General features: G+C 52.8%; 1 protein-coding gene across 1 annotated transcript; it reads right to left on the reverse strand.

Annotated features, from left to right (window-relative positions):
- Window positions 1-1,746: 1,746 nt before the first annotated feature.
- On the reverse strand, window positions 1,747-4,813 carry HOXC13 (homeobox C13). The gene is made up of 2 exons (XM_051775060.1): window positions 4,171-4,813; window positions 1,747-2,003 (listed from the first exon to the last, which is right to left on the reverse strand). Exons 1-2 carry the CDS (start codon window positions 4,811-4,813, stop codon window positions 1,747-1,749), a joined length of 900 nt encoding a protein of 299 aa, XP_051631020.1.
- Window positions 4,814-20,708: the final 15,895 nt, after the last annotated feature.

Genomic DNA, 20,708 nt, shown 5'->3' on the forward strand with positions numbered 1-20,708 from the left:
CCTCCCCTCACGCCAAAACACAAACGCGAATTCCCCCCGCACTAACATTGTTTTAGGTCACATCCCTTTAAAAGCCTTTTCTCCCCCCTCCTTCTCTTCCCCTCCCCTCCGGATCGTTTAACGAGGTGATTAAATCTCGCAGATATTAAGGTAGATTGGGACGCGCCTACGGAAACAATTTCCTCGCTCGTTATTTCTCTCCCGCGGAAGATCCGCGGGCGCGGATTGAGAGAAACGCGTCCTTCGGGAGGGCGATTTCAAGAGATTGGAGGCATCCCCCGCGAAGTCATCGCGTTTTCGGGGGGATTGCGGAAGGAGGGAGGAGGAAAATAAGGAAGAGAAAAAAAGAAAAGGAGGGAGAGAGAGAAAAATGAAATAAAAATGGAATGAAAAAAAAAAAGAGATTAAATAAAAATAAAATTAAATAAGATTGACATTAAATAAGAATGAAATTAAATAAAAATGAAATTAAATAAAAAATAACATTAAATAAAAATAAATTTGATAAAAATTAAATTAAAAAGCGCTTTGTTGGTTCAATCTCCGCGGATTTATTTTCTCCGCTTTTTCAACGCATCTGCCCCTCGCATCCTTCGCCTGCTTTAAGCAAGCCCTATATTAAGCGGTTTCGGCCCAAATTTGCCGAATTTGCAGCCTTTTTCCCTCATCCTTTCTCCGCAGACGCTCCTGCCCGGGCGGTTTTTGCAGCGGTGGGGAAAGGAGGCGGCTGGAGGGAGGGATGGGAGAAGCGCAGGGCTACAAAGAGGTGCACAAAGAGCCTTTCCTCCAGGCGAAACGACAACAAAAAAAGATATTTATTTCTAAGAAATGTCATCTGCAGTCGGTACAAGTCATCTGGACACCACGATTTATATACATATACAAGACATTAAAAAAAAAAAAATCAAAAAACCTCCTTTTACATATCCGGGGAACACTGTGGATAATGAGCCGGCTGAGAGAGGGAAAGAACCAAACCCCAAAGACAACACTGTGCATTTCCCGGCTTGGCAGCGGAGAAGAGACATTCCAGTTTTCTGGCAGAGATACAGAAACCCCCCTGAGAACACACCCCAAAAAAACAGCCTCGTAGAGCAACTCGCTCCCAGCCGGGCCCTTAAACCCGCGGTCGGGATGTGGGAGCGACCGCGAGCAATGGTTTTGTCCCCGCGGTAGCAGCTTTATTCCTTATTTTCCGTCCCTTATTCCTTATTTTCCGTCCCTAGCGCCGAGAAAATAACGAAGCCGACGCAGCTTGGCCGGGGGTTCTCCGCACATTTACACATCGCTGGGTGGGTGAAAATGGCCCGAGCTACGAGACACTGGCGGGGGGGGGGATCGGACTGTACAGCGTCACGCGGCGACATCTCTCCTTTAATTACACTCTTAGCTCATTAATTTTTTTTTGTCCTTTTAAAAATATACACAATTAAACCTTATCGATGGATTTTTCTTTTTTTTTCTCAGAGCAAAAACCGGGGGGTTTCACAGTCAGAGCTGGGCGAAGGGATAAATCAAAGATGCGCTCGGTGTGGTGGTTTGTGTTTTTGCGGGGGGGGGAACACGCGCGTCTGCACTTGTGAATGTCGGTATTTGTGTTGTTTGTTTTTTTTAATGACGATTATTTTTAAATAATGACTTGGAATCAGCAGGATCCCGATGATGCGATCATACGAACTACCAGATAAATATTTACGCTTCTTGCTTCCTTTTCTTTGCCCCTTTCTCCTCCAAAGTCATCCCCTGTCAGGTGGCGTGGAGATGCGCTGTCTTGGATTTGTTCACCACTTTCTTCTCCTTGACCCTCCGGTTCTGGAACCAGATAGTCACTTGGCGCTCAGACAGGTTGGTGGTGGCCGAAATCCTCCTCCTCTTCTCTTTGGTGATGAATTTGCTGGCCGCGTACTCCTTTTCCAGCTCCTTCAGCTGGATTTTGGTGTAAGGGACCCTTTTTTTCCGTCCCCTCCTATAGCTGCTGACTTCGGGTTGTAAGGGGACCACGTCTGGATTTAAAAAAGAAATAAAAATAAATAAAATAAATAAAAATAAGGAAGAGGGGAAGAAAGGGGAGCTACCACATCCCAGGGAGTTGGGGGGAGAATTTCGGAGAGTCGGGGAGAGGAAGAAAGGGGGAAAGGAGGATGAAGTGTGGAGGAATGCGGGCGAAGAGGAAGGAGGAGAAAGAGGGGGAAAAAGAGACAGGACAGGCAGAAAACGCATCCAGCAAAGGTGGTTAACACCAGAATAATGGGAATAATCACGTAACAGTAATAATTCACGGGGTGAAAGCCTGCTTTTTTTGGCTACACTCTCACGCTGGTAAACAGGGAGCATCAAGAGAACCCGAAGGCTGAGGTTGTGCGGGCAATCAAAGGGACCTTCCAAACCGACAGAATTTCGATAAGATCTAGAGTTTCTCCCCTATCTCCTTCTTCCTTTTTCTCCTCTCTCCCCCCTTCTTCCCCCCCCCCCAGCCTAAAACCTCGGGGGTCCCCGCAGATGAGCAGCCCCAACACGGAGCCCGGTGCGGAAACAAGTGCCTCCCCCGCCCCCAAGCCCCTCGCCCGCCCAGTGCAGCCCAGAAAACCCCTCGGAAGGGGCAAACCCGGCAAAAAATAATCCCAATAATCCCGGCGCCTCCCTCCCTCCAGCCGCTCTGGCGGGGGATGGGGAAGGGGAGATGCTCCGCGCTCGGTGGGGCTGCGGGGAACGCCTTCAGCGGGGGCTGGGGGAGCGCCTTCACCGCCGCTCTGCCGCTCCTGGGAGGGGGGCACAGCTGCCCCCCAAGCTTTCTGGCAGCCTCTGCCCTTTCCCAGCCCCCCTGGCAGCGTTTTGGGGGGGTGACCTGGGCATGGAAGCTCCGCGCCGCAAAGGTGTGACCCGCCCGGCAGGAGCAGGAAGATGGAGGCGAGCTCTGCTCGCAGGCAGCGCAGCCCCAATTATGGCTGACAGGGCGCTAATTGGGGAGCTTTGGGGGCGTTCGGCTCGTTGGGGGGAGGCAGGATTCTCCTTTAGGGGGGTTCACCAGAGCCACAGGCGATGTGGGGATAAAGCGCTTGGGGTGGCAGCTCCCCCAAACGCAGCGTCAACCCGAGGACACACACCCCCCCCAAAACCTTCCTCCCCCCCATCATGCAGCCGACGATGCATTGTCAAATTCTCTCCCCCGCTCCGTGTCCCCAAAAAGCTCCCGGGAAAGCTCATCCTCCGCCTCTCTTTGTCCCCAGGAAGATAAATAAGGCGGTGTCCTCACGCATCGCCCCCCGCCAAAACTAAGGCGACCCGTCCCTTCTCTCCCCCCAGGAGGATGGGGGGTCGTGTCCCCCTCTTTGTTGCGGTTATTCCACTCACACCCCTCCGCGTCCCTCCCCACCCAGCGCTGGGACTGGGGGGACTGGAAAGAGCCCGGGCAGAGGCACCGGGAGGCAGCGCCCACCACCCTCCTCTTCCTCCCCCCGCTGCCGCCGGGCCCGGGGGGACCGGGAGGGGAAGGGAGCGAGGGATTTACTGGGTTAAAAGATGCTCCAAGGAGGGGTTTTTGCCTTCCCGGCCGCCCGCGGGCTGTCAGGCGGGCAGGATGCCCCGCCGGTCCCCCACCCCTCTGCCTCCCTCCTTCTCCCCAAACAGATTCATTTGTCACTTGACACCTATTCCTATAATTGTGTGTAATTGCGATATGATTTACTGTCCCAGCCCCCGACAATTCTCATTCGACCGAACCATTCGAGATGGGTTTATTATTATTATTATTATTATTATTATTATTTTCCCCTTTTTAAGCTTTCTGCATATGGAGGTGCGGCAAGCAGAGAGAAAGATGAAGAGGAGGCACCGAGAGACTCTCCTTAGGTGAGGCAAGAGGAGGGAGGAGAAGAAGAAAGGGAAGAATTAAGGAATTAAACGGTGAAGTTACTTTCCAAGCAAGCTCACGGCGTGTATTTTGATTCAGAAATGATTGCTTCACCTTCTTTCCATACATGTTCATACACATTGCCCGGCACAGGAGGCATTCCAGAGCCATTTCTTTCCCATTTAATTACATATACAGGCACACACGGATCTATCCGTGTACGTATATAGAGATATTCGGGCACACTCATCCACTCGCACTCACATCCACCCCTCCGCGGCTGGGAACAGGCGAGCACGCCACTTCCCGGAGGAGCCTACCTGGGAAAGGTGATTTCCAGAGGTGTGCGGACTGCGATTGCTCTTTGGAGCAGTACACTTGCCCATCCCAGCCATTAGAAAGAGCCCAGTGCTGGTAACCTTCCATGGGAAGCAAAGCGTCGTGTCTCGGTTCCGGGTGACCCCCGAGCCCCGGCACCACCGACACGTCCAAATAGCCAGGGACCGCCTGGTAGGAGCCGGGAAAACCGGGATAAAAGGCGAATTCCTTGGCCCTCGACGGCAGCTCCTCGCCGGGCAGGGGCCCGCCGGCCTCGGGGTACTTCTCGCCGGGGTGGTAAGCGCAGGGTTTCTGCTGCAAGTTGACTCCGTGGGAGTGGGACAACCTGCAGCCGTAGTAGCCCCCCCCGAAGGGGTAACCGTAGCCCAGCGCCGCGCTGGAAGCCGCCCCCGACGGGCACTGCCGGGGGGGCTCGGCGGCCGCCAGCTCCGCGTACGCGGCTCCCTGCGGCGGCGGCGGCGGCGGCGGCGGCGGCGGGGCGGTGGGCACGGCGAGCCCCGCGTGGGGCATCATCTCCCGGCAGTGCCCCAGCCCTTCCATGCGGTTCTTCTCCCGCGGGGCGTCCTCGCAGCGGCAGGCGAGGCCGTCGGGCCAGCGCGGGGGGAGCCCGAGCGGCGCCGTCATGTCATGCCGCGCTGCTCCCGCCGTCGCCTCCTCCTCCTCCTCCTCCTCCTCCTCCTCCTCTTTTTCCTCCTCCTCCTCTTCTCCTCTCTCCGCCGGCTCTTCCTCCTCGTCCTCCTCTTCCTCGGCGGCCGTCGGGGGAAGCTCCGCGCCGCGACCCCCCCCAACATATCGGCGCCCCGCGCGCATGCGCCGAGGCCCCGCCGCCGCCGCTCCATTAAGAAAATCCGCGGCGGCCCCGCCCCCCCCCCCCGCCCCCCCCGCCCCCCCCCGGCCCCTCCCCCGGGGCCCCTCATTGGACGAGAAGGGCCCGTTCCTGCCCCCCCCCCCTCCCTTTTCCCGCCCCGTCGGGAGCGCTGGGGGGGGGAGGGGGGCACGGCACAAAGAGCGTCTCGTTCCCCCCCCCCCTGCGACCCCCCCCTGTGTCCCCACGGCCCCCTCGAGGCAACGCGGGTGGGGGGGGCACAGAGGCTTCCCTGGAAAGACACACCCCCCTCTCGCATCAACCCCCTCCCCAGCAACCCCCTCCCCATCAAACCCCTCCCATCAACCCCCTCCCCAGCAACCCCCTCCCCATCAGCCCCTTCCCAACAACCCCCTCCCCATCAAACCCCTCCCCATCAAACCCTCCCCATCAACCCCTTCCCCATCAAACCCTCCCTGTCAACCCCTTCCCACCCACCCCTCCCCATCGACCCCCTCCCATCAACCCCCTCCCCATCAAACCCCTCCCATCAACCCCTCCCCATCGACCCCCTCCCCATCAAACCCTCCCTGTCAACCCCCTCCCATCAACCCCCTCCCCATCGACCCCCTCCCATCGACCCCCTCCCCACAACCCCCTCCCATCGACCCCCCTCCTCATCAACCCCCTCCCATCAAACCCTCCCTGTCAACCCCCTCCCCATCAACCCCCTCCCCATCAACCCCTCCTCCTCAACCCCTTCCCCATCAACCCCCTCCCCATCAACCCCCTCCCCATCAACCCCCTCCCCATCAACCCCCTCCCCACCGACCCCTCCCCATCAACCCCCTCCTCATCAACCCCCTCCCCATTAACCCCCTCCCCGATATATCGCGTCTAGGGGGGAGGGCATTATCCTTGTGCTCTTCCCTCCTCATATTCCCCCCACCCCCTTTCCCAGCGATATTTCCAAGTGGAAACGATGAACAACCACCCCCCGAAGCTTCAAGGGGGGCGGACAAAAAGGACGACAAGCAACAACCCCCCCACCGCCCCATTCCTTCCCCCCCCCCCCTCATTTTTTTTACTCAGCGGTGGAACCTGTTGAGTATTTTTTTCCTTCTCGAGGTCCTTCCCCTTCCCCCCTCCCAACTCAAAAAATAATTTAAAAAAGAAAAAAAACTCTGCCCAAACGCCCCCCTCCACTCCCCCCCCAGTTTTCCTGCCAGACTCCGAAATAATTTGATTTTCCCCCCATTCGGGACGCGGGGATGGTTATTGATGTTTAATAATCCGCTGATAAGAATCGCGGCGCGGGGGGGGGGGCGAGGGATGGAGAGGGGTGGGGCACGGGGGGGGTGGGTCTCTCGGTCCAGGCTGCTCCGTGATTGATTCTAAAAATGGGAATTAGTTCCCTGGGCTGCCAGGGAATTGGGGCAAAAACACGGAAACCCGGCAGGTTGGGGGCTGGGGGTGAAAAGGGGCCAAGGGGGGGGTCTTCCAAACCTCGGGGAACCCCCGGGGGAGGAGTTATGAAGGGAGGGAGGAAGCTCCGAGATCTTCAGCACCCCCAAAAACCCCATAGAAATAGAGGGAAAAAATGGGGGAAAATGCCATTTTTCAGGACTTGAGTCCTCAGGCCGTGAGAAGGGAGGGGAGCTCCGGCTGCGCCGCGTTTCTCCCCCACCTCGGATTTTCCTGGGGGGGCCACGGGGCGTGGGGTCCTCCGAAGGGACCTCCGGATGGTCCCCACCTGTCCCTGTCGCCCCCACCCCGGCTCTGGGGGGGCAGGAGAGCCCTTCACGCCGCGTGGAACCCCAAAATCCCGCTGGTTTGGGGGACGACACCCCCTCCCAGGGCGCTTCGGCGGCCGCCTCGTCATCTTCCAGCTCGTCCCAGCAGCAAAAACAACTGGAAAAAGGCAAAAAACCCCCCATAAAGCCCAAATCCCGGAGGAGGGGGGAGCCCGAAGGGCACCCCTGGAAGGGCGAAGGCGAGTTCTCGCTGAACCTGCCCCGCTCCGAGCTCTCGGCGAGGCATTTTCGGCGTCCTAAAGAGCCGTCGAAGTCCAAGTTCAAGGCGAAGGAGCCCGGGCGGGTCCCCGGGAGCGTCCCCGGAGAACCTTCCAGGGACCTCGGCCCGGGTTTAAAAGCGGGATTGAAAAAAAAAAAAGAGCTGCGATGTGCGGGGGAAATAAAAAAACAATAAAAATGGCCCGGAACGGAGCGAAACGTGGGGAAAATAATAGGTTTGGAATGGCACGGAGTGGGAAAATAAGCGGCGTGGGATGCCAGGCAATGGAAAAAATGGGATGAAATAAAATGGAGTAAAATAAAATTATTGCTGAACTAAAACGATGGATAAAATGGAAATATTTAATAAAATACGATGCTGGGTAAAACGCGATGGGATAAAATCAAATAAATGCGTGAAATACAATAATATATAAATAAATAAATTAAAAAAGCCGTGCCCGCATCCTTTTGTGTCCCACAAAGTGCTGCCGAGTCGAGCCCGAAATGATCCAGGAGGAACGTCCCAAGAACCACACGGCTCGTGGGGGCGATGGAAGAAGCCGAGGACTAAATGAGACGTGAATTAAAGCCGGGTGTTCGCCACGTCGGGGGTGGGGGACGGGGGGGGAGCCGAACGCGACCCCCTTCCCTCCCCCGCGGGTTTTTATTCTCTTTTTTTTTCCTTTGCGCCTTTAATTTTTATGAAGTGGTTTAACATTGGGGAGCACATGTCCGCTCCGCGCCGGGATTTAATGTTAAAAATGCCAAGATTTATGGCGAGGGTGGAAGAGGAGGATCGGGAGGGAAGGTGGGAAGCCCTGAGGAAGGCGACAGCCCCAGAAATCCCAAATAATACCAACATTTCCACTTGGCACCGCGGGGAAATGTCGGTTCTGTGGAACGCGGGGGTTTGGGATCCGGTGGGTTAGCAAGGGCTCCAGGCGGGAAATTCGGGGAGAGGGGGGAGAAAATGAGGGGAAAAAAGAGGAGAAACGAGGGAAAAACTAAAGGAAAGGAGAGGAAAAGGAAAAAAAAAGGGGGGGGGAAAGGAGAAGTGAAGAAGAGAAAATAGAAGTGAAGAGGAGAAAATAGAAGTGAACAAGAGAAAACAGAAGAAAGTAAGAGGAAATAGAAGTAAAGAAGAGAAAATAGAAGAAAATAAGAGAAAATAGAAGAAAAGAAGAGAAAATAGGAGAAAAGAAGAGAAAATAGGAGAAAAGAAGAGAAAATAGGAGAAAAGAAGAGAAAATAGAAGAAAAGAAGAGAAAATAGGAGAAAAGAAGAGAAAATAGGAGAAAAGAAGAGAAAATAGGAGAAAAGAAGAGAAAATAGGAGAAAAGAAGAGAAAATAGGGGAAAAGAAGAGAAAATAGGAGAAAAGAAGAGAAAATAGGGGAAAAGAAGAGAAAATAGGAGAAAAGAAGAGAAAATAGAAGTAAACAAGAGGAAAAGGGCTTTTTGTAGAGTTAACAGAGGAGGAAAATCTCATTTCGAGTGGTGATTTCCTGGGGAAGGGTCAGCGGCTGAGAAGGGTCGAGGTACAAAGCAACCTTTAGATGCGAAATTGAGGATTTCCTTTCAAAAAAAAAAAAAAAAAGAAGCTGTTTTTAAATAATTCCTTTTAATTTGGGAGCTTTGAGGGAGGGCGGCGGGGGGGTCAAAGCCCCCAGAGCGGCTCAGGGCTGGTCGCGGTTCACCCAAAGGTGGAGCCGCTTTGGAGAGGGGGGACCACAAAAAACAACCAGGGAGAGGGGAAGGAGCGCTCAGAAATCAGAGCACAAGTGAGACCCATTCCTTAGATCCGGTGGGGTTTAATAGCATTTTTTCCCCCCAAAAAAAAGCTCCCCCCAAGGTCTTTTTGAAGCCTGATATTCCTCTGCTCGTGCCTTTGCACAATAAAGGCTGGAAGAGCCCGCACCGTTCACGAACCGCCCCCTCAACACCCCATTTTCGGCCACACTTTCTAAATTAAGGAAATCAGAGGGGCGAACGGATCGATATCAAATAATATGGACTGATAAATTCCCTTTCCGCGTCCTCACGGCGGCTCCGGAAAGGGGTATTTATGCGGATCCTTCTGCGAGCACCGAGGAGAAAGAAGCTGAATTTTTCCTCTTCTGCGGACAAGGATGGGTCTGGCCGCTCCCCCTTCCCTTTCTCTGCCGTCTTGAAGGCAGTTCCCGGGAGAAATTCAGTGTATTTATTTCCTTCTTTCAATTCCTGCTGGAAAGGAAGAGAGAAACAGATTCATCTCCCAGCCCACGAGGGGAAAAATATGATTCTACATGGCCTTGAGGTGTTCCTCTCTGCGAAGTTGTTTCTCAGTATTTTTCTACCCTCTCCTTTAAAACAGGCATTTACTGCCGCTTTTCCCTTATAAAAAACACAAACCCACACCGAAATTCAGGAGCGAGCCCGGTTTTTGCAGGTGAACGCGTTTGCAGCCGAAAATACCGAGGTTGTCAATATATCGCCTTTGGGAAAGGTTGATTTGGACTCGTAGATATTCAGGGAAAACCTTCCAAAAGAGGTATTTCTGCCCCAGTAGTGACTTTTGCCCTGAAAATACCGAAACGTGACCAAAAAACCTCGGGAGCACATTCGGGCTCCTCTAAGGGAGCTCCAAGTCAAGGTGCTGCTTCTCCAGGCCGGGGAAATCTCACCCCGAGGGAGACGAATCAGCCGAGGAGTTTTATGTAAAAATACCTTTTTGTCACCCACATATCCCGGAGATTAATAAAATAAAATAAAATAAAATAAAATAAAATAAAATAAAAAAATAATAAAAAAAAAAAAGGTCAAGATGAGAATAAAGAAAAAAAAAAGGCAAACCCATTTTTTAAAAAGAAATGGAAATAATTCCCCGCAAACCTGCGGCACGTGGGTATTTGTCTTTCCCTTCCCTCCCCCCTTCATTGTTGTCTTACAGATTAAGAAAAAAACCCTCCTCGATACCAGCTTTTGTGAAGGAAATAAACGTGTTTGTGCTTCTTCCCACCTCCAGAACTCTCCCATACGGAGGAAAATGGCCAAGGTATGAGTTTTATGGAAGGAAAATCGACTCCAGCTGCTGCCAGTGCCTCTAAAACCGCGGTGCACAGGGGAGAAAAAAAAGAAATCCCTACCTAGATTTGGAAAGAAAAGGTTCTTTTTCATTATGTTTTTGGGGGGAGGGGGTGAAATAATGAAGGGGAATTTTAGCTTTGGAGCCCTCAGGGAAATTAGAGCCCGTTGGATGAGAAAGTCTGAGGTCAACGCACGATTTTCCCACCGGAATACCAATTTAGCGAAGGAACCATTCCACTAAATCTCGGATTCTTGCAGAGGAATCCAAGGGAAGCTTTCCCAGGCTTCGTTCGAAATGTGCTTTGGATAAATAAAAGCCAAACCCGGCTTCTTTTCCCAAACTTTGCGTGCCGCCTGTTTGGGTTTTTTATTTATTTATTTATTTATTTTGTAGGGAAAGCTCCAACCTCCCCGGGTTCAGCTCAGAGAGGAATTCGTGCGACCGGCGGGGCTGCGGCCAAGCCCGAGCCGCCTTCTTGCAACAGCGACAGTTCGGCAAAACAAGATGAAATGCGCTTTTCCCCGCCTCGAGGCGTCGCGTCCAGAAGGGGAAAAAACCCGACTCGCTCCAAAACCCCTAAAAAAACACCCCCAAAAGCGGATAAAATAAAAAACCCGAGGGGTTCGCGTCGGTTCGTCCCGGCCGCTGAGTTTGTCACCGGTTCTTCACCCCCCCTCTCGCACTGGGGGTGTTTATACGGGGGATGAAAAAGAAAATTAATCCCCCCCCCCACCGGCGAATCTTTGATTTAAACGCTCCGAAAGAGCCAAAGAGCGGCGGGGAAAGACGCCCCAAGGACGGAAACACGAGCTCGGGTCGCTCCCACCCCTCGCCCCCCCAGCCCGGGTGGGATCGGGGGGTGTCGGGGGGGGGGAGCTGAGCCTGACCCGAGACCATCCGGCTTTTCTCCTTCCTAACCTGTCAGATTCCTGCAACCTGTTCGGCTCAGATCCGCCCTCGGGCTTTATTTTCAGAGGTTTTCTCGATTTTTTAATTTTTTTTTTAGCTGCCAGCCCAGTAGCCCCCCCAGTACCTCCCAGTACCCCCCCCCAGCTTAGGGGGAAGGGGCTCCTGAATCTGGAGGGTGGGGTTTTTTTGTGTGTTTTACTTCGGTTTCCCCGTGTTTTGCTACGCAGAAAAGGGGGAAATACAGAAAATAATATATAAAATATAAATGCATAAATATAAATATATAAATATAAATATATAAATATAAAGATATATAAAGATACGTATAAATATATAAGTAATTACATGGATTACATACATATAAATACAATATATAAAATATATAAATGGAAATCCATAAAATCCCTGGCCCCGAGGCAGGGCCAGAGGTGGATTCTCTCAGCCAAACCACTCAGTCTCCGACCTCGTGGCTCTTTTACCGCGTTTTACCCCTTTTTTTCCCCCCTCCAACCCCTCGCTAAAGCCACGAAGGGATAAATACCTCTCGGTCCCACTCAGCTGAGGGGGGACAACGCGGGGGATTTGGCAGCTCGTCGAGGGACTCCTAAAATCCCGCAGCCCCTTTTCTTCCTCCCGTCCCTCTCCTCGCGGCGACACCACCTTTTGAGGCGAATAAGGGCTTTTTTCCCCTCTTTTTTTTTCCCCCTCTTTTTTTTTTACAGCCCCTGCGGAATGTCCCAGCTCTCGGCAATCCCCCACCGCTAATTATTGTTATTATTTCCACGCCGGCCCCCGCGCGCGAGGTATTTATTCCTTGACTCAGCGATTCGGCGACAGACAAATAAAATATCTGCCTCGGTTTAGGGCCCCTGTCTGGTCGGAAGTCCAAGTTCAATTCCAAGTTAAAACAGGAGGTCGCCTGAAGCGTTCACAAAAGAAAAGGGGCCATTTGGCCCGGCTGGTGTCAACCAAGTGGTATTTGGGGAGGGCAATGATCTCCCCGCATCATTTTTTTGCCTTCATATTCTCGGGGAGAGGAAGGGGGAGCGGAGCGAGGGCTCTCAGGTGCTTTGGAGCCCTCGGCGCTGCGCCGGGGTTTTATTTCCCCCCTCAAACGCCGTTTTATTCCTTTATTTGCGGGCGCCTGAAGCACAGGGGGTTTATTGTTGTTGTTTTGGCCGTGGGGCCGAAGGAGCGGGGGCCGTTTTCTCTCCCCCATCTGCTGGTACCGACTGAGCTCAAGCTGCGCTTTGGAAAGACGGAGACCGAGCCCAGGCCAGCGTAAGAAACCTCCTTTCTTTCGCCAGATATTATCCAGAGCCAGTGATGAGAGGCCGTTTCTCCCCTTCTCTCCCTCCCCCTGAAATATTTACATCTCGGCCCCCTTGGTGTCCAAACATTTCATGCCTTGGAAGGGCTGAGAGGGACGAGCGGGAGATCTTTGCCGAGTTTATTCCCATTTTCCCAAGCAAAACACTGAAGGTTTTCAACCCCTTCTCCTCCTCTCCCCCCAAAATATTTACTTCTCGGTGCCCTTGATGTCCAAACATTTCGTTCCTTGGAAGGGTTGAGAGGGACGAGCGGGAGATCTTTGCCGAGTTTATTCCCGTTTTCCCGAGCAAAACACCGAAGAGTTTCACTTTCAGAGGCAGAACCCGAACTTAAATAATCTGTATTTGCCAAACTGGGGGGGTTCGAGCGTGTTAAATGGAGAAATACAAAGGACGGACGGGCAGGAGCGGCGCCCCCACGTTCACACCGAGGGGAGAAGAGCGGAGCAACCTCTATTTCCAGGCGACACCATCGTGGGAGAAAGGTGACTCCTCACGGAAAACCTGGGATTTATTAAGCGTTAACCGGGGGAAACGCGAGTGCGAGAAGCGAAGAAGCAAGAAAATGAAAAAAAACCTAAACAAACAAACCCACCCCCCGATGTTTATCTCCAACAAACATTTTTTTTTGGTCAATGGCGAACGTGACAAAAATTATTCGCTGGGCTGGATTTTAAAGGAGAAAAAAAGGCTTGGGGAAAACGAAGTGCCTCGCGAGCCCACCTTGGCAGAGAGAGGCTGAAATCCGCGGTTTTTTCCCCAAACCCGCGCTTGGGATGGGGCCGGTTCGCAGGTTTTTTTTTTATCCGCCTGGAAGGGAATAAACTGGATTTTCACCCAGGAGTGGGGCTGTACCTCCACCTCAGGTGTGGTTAATTAATAAATGATTTGAGTTTATCCCTCAGAGTTTGTCCTAAACGCCAAGAACCCACTGAAATTCTTCTTTCACGTGGTTAACCCGCAAAGGCGGATTTTGGGGGTTAAAGATGGGCTAAAAAGAGCCCTGTCAAGAGACAGGCAAGGCTGCTGCCCTTCCACCCCCCTCCCATAGGTGCTCCGAAGCATCCAGAGCATCAGCATCTTGCTTTGGCAGCAGCGAGAGACGTTTTAATTCTGCTCTCTGTTAAAAAAAAAAAAAAAAAAGATGGGGAAAAAAGGGTTTTTCTCCATTATTGTCCAAATAAAAGCGGATTTCCTCCCTGTCCTCCAAGGTTCGCTCAGGCTCTGGCGGGCCACGAGTGACCACAAAGCTCCTGAGCGCTTTTCCCCCCTCCTCAAACACGCGGGAAAAAGAAAATCTCCTCGTGGCTTTTTTTTTTTCCCTCCCTGAGGACGTGCCAGGAAAAAAAAAAAAAACCCAAAATCAAATAAAAACAAGTTAAAAATGAAAAAAAAAAAGCGAGTTCTGTGTTGCCACACTGGAGTTTTTTTTAAAAAGCGAGTGTGGGAAGAGGAGTCGCCCTCGCAGGGGAGGCAGGAACGGGGCGGGGGGGGAGCTGTTTGTGGGGGAAAAAAATTTAAATTAAAGGACACCTAAAATTTTGCTCTGGGTGCCGCAGAGGCTGGAGGTTTATGTTAAAAAAACCCCAAAACTGTGGAAATTGTGTCTTTTTTTTCTCTCTGAGGCGTGTTGGGGTGAGGATTCCTCCTGCCCTGTGGGATGAGGGGCGGAGGTGAGGGGCTGGAGGGTTGCACGGGATATTAAACCCAGTATTTCTCTTTTTTTTCTCTTTTATATCAATTTCTGGGGATATAATCTCGCCGAGGGCCGGGGTGGGGGTGGAGGGATGTTGGTCGGGGCCTCCACGGGGTCCCCTTGGGGCTACCCCGACACCCACAGTGGATTTTGGGGCTGTCGGACCTGGGGGGCACCGCGGAGACCCCCCCAGAGACAGGGACCCACCAGAGACAGGGACCACCAGGGACAGGGACCCCCGAGGGTCAGGAACTCACTCGGGGACAAGGACCCACCAGGGACAGGGATCCATCAGGGACCCCCGAGGGTCAGGGACTCACCAGGGTCAGGGACCCACCCAGAGACAGGGACCCACCGGGGACAAGGACCCCCGAGGGTCAGGGACCACCAGGGCCAGGGACACACCAGGGACAGGGATCCCCCCGAGGGTCAGGAACTCACTCGGGGACAAGGACCCCCGAAGGTCAGGGACCCACCAGGGACAAGGACCCCCGAGGGTCAGGGACCCTCCCTGGGATCCCCCAGGGCCAGAGACCCCCTCGGGGCCAAGGACTGGCTCAGGGGGGTCCCCTCGGGCCTCCCCGGGGGGGATTTTGCCCCCCCAGCCCCGGGGACAGGAGGGCTCCTGGGGGGCCCTTCCCACGCAGCTGCTCTGGGGGGGCAGGGAAGGGGGGAATCCCGGGGGGGGTGCGGGATTTCTCCCCAAATTGGCTGGAATTCTGTATAAAAATCAGAATTAATTTGTTTAGGGTGCTCGAAGGTGGGGGGAAGGGGAGAGGGGGGTCAAACTGGGAGCCAAAGAGAATCTGTGCCAAACACCCCTCCATCCCTCCATCCCTGCATCCCTCCATCCCTCCATCCCTCCATCCCTGCATCCCTCCACGTATCCATGTCTGTGCAATTATTGTGTGCCCTGTACCCATTATATACCATATGCACCATACAGAGACCATTATATACCATATAGAAACTTAAGACAGTCCCCCACAGTCCTTTCCTCCATTACACCTTCCCCCCTGTATTTATGGCTCTTCCTATCTACACATCCCCAAAATTATTTTATTTTTATTCTATTTTATTTTATTTTTTTATTTTATTTTGTTTTATTTTATTTTTTATTTTATTTTATTTTTCTTTATTTTATTTTATTTTATTTTATTTTATTTTATTTTATTTTATTTTATTTTATTTTATTTTATTTTATTTTATTTTTTATTTTATTTTATTTTTCTTTATTGTATTTTATCTTTATTTTATTTTATTTTTATTCTATTTTATTTTTATTTTATTTCATTTTTATTTTTATTTTATTTTATAATTTCATTTCATTTCATTATTTTTGCTTTATTTCATTACTTAATCTCATTTCCAGTTTCCCAGCACTCCTGGGAAGGGAGCTGAAGCCCTCAGAGACGCCTCAAGTTTTATTTACTCAGCAATTAATTCCAACATTTTGTTGTTTTTTTTCTGGAAACAAAACCCAAACCAGGCAAAGAACCAGAACCCCCTGAAGAGACACTTATCAAATCTCCCTGCAAAATAACTGCGGCCATCCCAGGGATTTCATCTTCCCTTCGGAACCCCGACGGCACCTTGTGCCTTCCCAATGAGGAAAATGTAATTACGCCCGTTAATTAACGCCCCTCGTTTGGGCTCCTCGGGAGGGAATTCCTCCTTTATCCCCCTGTTCCTCCTCCCAGAACAAGGGAAGAGCCAAAGGGGGGTTGAATTTGGAGCGAAACTGCTCCAGAACGTTCTCCAGCGGAGAAATCCGGGGGAGAAATGGGGGATTTAATGAATTTATTGGGAAGCTCCGGCAGCTCCGGGAGGGAGTTGGCGAAGGGAAAGAGGTTGGGTGGCTCTGCGGGGGCGGCCCCGCGTTCTGTTCCCTTACGCGAGGTTATTTTATAGCTGCAAATATAAAGTTTGGGAGCCGGAGACCTCCCGGAGCTGTTTGGGGGGGGCCAAAAATTCTCTTAGGGACCGTTTTGATCCGATTTCTTCTTCTTCAGGTACCATACCAGCGCCTGACGAACTGAGGGGAAAACCATCGATCTTGGCAAAAATCTCGCCTGTAAATCACGTTATCTCTTTGAGATTCGCCATCTAAAAGTACCCCCGAGAACCTTCCTTGAGTGTCCGAATAAAAACGGGCACAAGTTTGGTGGCAGAAGGTGATTTTTTTTCCCTTGGGTGCCATCCCCGGCGTTTCTTTGGCGTCTTCTTAATCCTTCCTGAAGTTGATTCTTCCTTCAGTTAATTCCACCTTCAAATCCCTCTTTTTCCTCTCCCTCCTCGAGAAGCGAAAAATCCCGAGGTGGGGAGGGAGGAGGAAAGATGTTCCTTTACTATTATTCTTTAAAAATTTTAAATAATAGACAAGAACCGCTCCCGTTGGTATTTCGCGAAGCTTTTCCAAAGGCAGCTCCTTTAGGCAAAGCGGGCAGGGAAAAGATCCAGCCGGGATCTCCTCCTGGATTTGGGGGTTTATTTTTCCCCTCAAATTGGACATTTTTTTCCAGCTGCTCGTGAGCATCGGGATTTATTCCCCGCCGAGCTGCGCTTGCAGCAGCATTTCTGGCTGCCGAATAAATCCAAGAGCACCGGTTACCGGCCTGGATGAGTTTTCCCGGCTCCAAATATTTCCCGCTAAAATCGCTTTTTACCGTTTAAAAAAAATAAAAATCGCCCTTTTTTTTTTGGTTGGTTGGTTGGGTTTTTCCCCCCCACGTATTCCTGCGTTATTTTTCCAGCCCTGCTTTGAGGTTATTGCAAACTCCGAGGTTGTTGCAAAGGTTTTGCTCCTTCTTGCGAAGAGATTTTTTGCTCGTGCAGAGGCTCCAAGGACGCGCCAAAACACTGCGATTTGGGGAGAATTTGGGGGTTTTTTAATGAAAAAAAAACCTCGGAGTTCTTGGCCATTTGAACGCAAAGTGAACCGCTAATATTATTAAGACTAAAATAAGATTTAGACCCCTGTGCAGGTTCAGGGGACCAAATACACGAATTTCTTTTCCCGCGCGAATTATTTTTAATCCGAGGACTGGATTAGGGGGAGAAAAGCGCGGGGTCAAAGTGTTTTATCCCGAGAAATCCGCGTTTCGCAGTGGCAGGAGCTTCCCGGGGGCTGGAGCGCTCCCAGATCACACGCAGAGATCAAATTAAAAGGTGCTTTTTTCCCCGCCTTGCCTTTGCTGGCCCGCGGCCACTCCACGGTAGCCACCGGCTTTGCGGGGGGACAGGAGGGACATCCCCGGCACTAAAGGAGTTCAAAGCTGCAAATCTGCCACCCTTGGGGGCAAAGTAGGCTAAAAATAAAAGCGTTTGGCCCCAGGCTGGGGTTGGCGGGTCCGGTTTTACCCCTCGGAGCGCGGGGGACGCTCCAAGCTCAGGGCCGGGATGTTCCACCCTCGGGACGGGCAGAGACCCCGGGAGGCGGCTCAGGGGAGGTTATTTACCCCCAAATCCCCCCTGACACACAAACCAACCCCTAAAAACACCCGAACCCGGCATCTCTCCCCCGTGTAATGGGGAGCGAGAGCCCAAATCACCCCGATCGCTCTTCAGTTCCCTGCCAGGAATAATTTCCGTGACGGGAATGAAGCAATTTAAAGACGATTTGTTCCTCTTTTCCTGCTCCTCTTCTGGGCGCTGCCAGAGATTTAAGGATAAAAGGACCTTTGCCCACAGAGATGCGCAGATCTGTGTTTATATTTACATTTCTGGCTCTGCCTGTGGTGCTGAGTCTGTACATCCCATTTACACGGAGAGATAAATGGGTGGGGGAAAATTAATTAAGAGCTTAATTGGCTGCTCTGGATGAGCTCGAGCAGCGCTGAGACTTTGGGGGATGCTTGTCTCGGCGTTTTAGGAGGATTTGGGAGTTCTGATGGGGCTTTTGGGTAGAAGGCATCGAAGGGGAAAAAAAGTGATTATCTCCTTGTAAACTGTGCGGGACCCGCGGCCCCTCTGGGGAGGGAAAGGGGATGAGGAGAGAATGGGAGAAGGAGAAAACGAGTGTGGAAAGGGCAAGGACGGGGAAGGGAAGAAAAGGGAAGGAAAAATCAAACGGTGACTTTCAAACTGTGATTTTAATCTTAATTTTATTTAGTTATTTATTTATTTTTGCAATAAGGACCCGGCAAAGCCAAGGGAAACAAGAGGAGGAAAAACTTCACTGGCAAAACTCCAGTTTCAGGTCACTGCAACTCTTCTTCTCCTCCTCAGCAGCTGCTGCTTCTGCTGTCCCTCTGTCCTCGACTTCCTCGAGACACGTTTTGCCTCGTGCCCACCTCGAGCCAAAACCTTGGCCGGGGGTCTCTGCAGGGGGAACCAGCAAACCCCGGGGCTGCAGGGGGCAGGACAGGGCCACGGGCACGGTTCCACCCGTGGGGTGCTCGGTGCATCAGGAACCTGAGCCCCCCCCCAGCTCGAGCCTCCCCAAAACCCGTCTGCTCCTGGAAACCTCGGCCAGTTCCCACAGTTTTTGGTCTTCTCCCCCTGGCTGGGAAGGGGTTGGAGCTGCAGCTCTGAGGTCTCTCGTTGCTGCAGCCCTGCCCTGTCCCCTCTGGGGGGGTCTCTCCCACCCTCCAGGGTGTGCTGTGGCATGAACAGCCCCCAGAGAGGGATCTTCTTGCTTCTCTTCCTGCCCCGACCCCAAACCTGGGACAGATGCTTCTCTTTACCCCTTGTAGGCCCAAATTCCCTCAAATTTCAGCATCCTACCCAGTCCCACTGGGACAATGAAGTTGTCCCCCACCGTCCCCTGTGGGATTCCTGGTCCCCAGATGATGCAGAAGCACCAGCAGCCACCACAGGTCATCGAGAGAGGCCCTCTCCTGCCTCCAGGAGAACCATGGGGACATCTCCACCTTCCCAAAACAGTGGGAGCAGCCAGGAGCCGGCCCTGGCCACATCTGGCCTCTCCTGTGCCAGGAACGTGGATTCTCCATCCTGATTCTCCATCCCCCCCTGCTCCAGCCCTGATCCAGCTGCATCTACCTGTGTGTTCCCCCTCTCTCTGCCTTCAGCCAGGGGGAAATCCAGGGAAGGTGCCACCTCCAGGGACAGCAGAGCTTTGTCACCTGTCCAAGGGGATGTTCTGGGATGGAGCAAATCCCAAGACTGTCTCCCCTCCCCTCCTGGTGCAGGGCCACGTCACGGAGCCTCTCGGTGGCAGATTCCACTCCAAGCCTGAGCTCAAATCTTCATTTTTGTGAACAGTCATCAGAGATTGTTTATGTCTGTGTGTCCATCCTTCTCTTCACCTGCATATCCACCCCTCCATCCATCCCTCCATCACCCATCCATCCATCCATCCTTCCATCCCTCCCTCCACCCATCCCTCCATCCCTCCACCCATCCCTCCATCCCTCCATCCATCCCTCCATCCCTCCCTCCATCGCTCCATCATCTATCCTTCCATCCCTCCTTCCCCCCTCCCTCCATCCATCCATTCCTCCCTTCCTCCCTCCCTCCTCCATACCTCCCTCCATCCATCCCTCCCTCCATCCTTCCATCCCTCTACCCATCCTTCCATCCCTCCCTCCCTCCCTCCCTGCATCCTTCCATCTCTCCCTCCCTCCATCCCTCCATCCCTCTACCCATCCTTCCATCCCTCCCTCCCTCCCTCCCTCCCTCCCTCCATCCCTCCATCCATCCCTCCCTCCCTCCCTCCCTCCATCCCTCCATCCATCCCTCCCTCCCTCCCTCCCTCCATCCCTCCATCCATCCCTCCCTCCCTCCATCCCTCCATCCCTCCATCCATCCATCCCTCCCTCCATTGATCCATCCCTCCATCCCTCCCTCCCTCCCTCCCTCCCTCCCTCCCCCCCGCCCATACCCCTCTGACTCCCGTCCCCGCTCACACTCCCGCCCGCACACGCGTGTAAACGCGCACACGCAGACACACGCGTGTGCTGCGAACACCCGTGCTCCATCCCCGGGGATGACGGGCCAATCCCCCAGAGGTGCCTGGGGTGGGATGGCTCAGGCTGGGACGGCGGGAAAGGGATTTTCTTCCAGGATTTTCCCTCGGTGCATCTTCGGGCCGGATCCTGTCCCTGCCGGGACTCAGCACCCCCCAGGGGGGGCGTGGGGGAACCCCCAAATTTGGGGGGATGGCAGGAGCCTGGGGAGGTCAAGGGGGTCCTCCCGGCTCTAATTAAGGCGCGATGACCGCTAATTGACCATTCTGGGGGGCTGATGGGCTTGGGGAGGGAGCGGGAGCGCAGCCGGGCTCTGGGGTGCCTGGCGCGGATTTCGCACTTTAATTGGTGGAAAAGATGCTCAGGGCGACGCTTTTAAAGCGACGCTGAAACCCAGACACGCCGAAATGCCCAAAGAAACAAACCCAGCCGCTGCTGGAGAATAATTACACAGGGTCGGGCACTCCCGGGTGACTCGAGCAACGATTCCCACCGTTCCCCCCCCACCATCCCTCCCCTCCCTACCGAAAAATAAACCAGAATAATTATGTGTCTGGGTTGAAACTCGGCAAAATCCGCTGCCACCAGACCGGGGGTGATGAGTTCTGGGGAGCCACTCGGCGCACCTCTTCATTTCTCCGCTCTGGTTGCTTTCTTTTTCTCGTTTTTTACTTTTTCTTTTTCTTTTCTTTTTTTTTTTTTTCCCGATTTTTTCCCCCTTGAGATTTTTTTTTCCAGCAAAGGCCTAATTTCCCCCGTGGTTCTGGCAT

This window comes from Manacus candei, unplaced genomic scaffold (assembly GCF_025592945.1).
Source record: "Manacus candei isolate 608988 ecotype Guabito, Panama unplaced genomic scaffold, ASM2559294v1 h1tg000247l, whole genome shotgun sequence".
Classification (NCBI taxonomy): Eukaryota; Metazoa; Chordata; class Aves; order Passeriformes; family Pipridae; genus Manacus; species Manacus candei.

Bases quoted from the DNA above. Each gene is read 5' to 3' on its own strand.
- HOXC13 (XM_051775060.1), bottom strand. From the start codon at position 4,813: ATGACGGCGCCGCTCGGGCTCCCCCCGCGCTGGCCCGACGGCCTCGCC. The intron at 2,004-4,170 runs GTAGGCTCCTCC...TTTTAAATCCAG, and splicing joins CTGGAAATCACCTTTCCCAG to ACGTGGTCCCCTTACAACCC.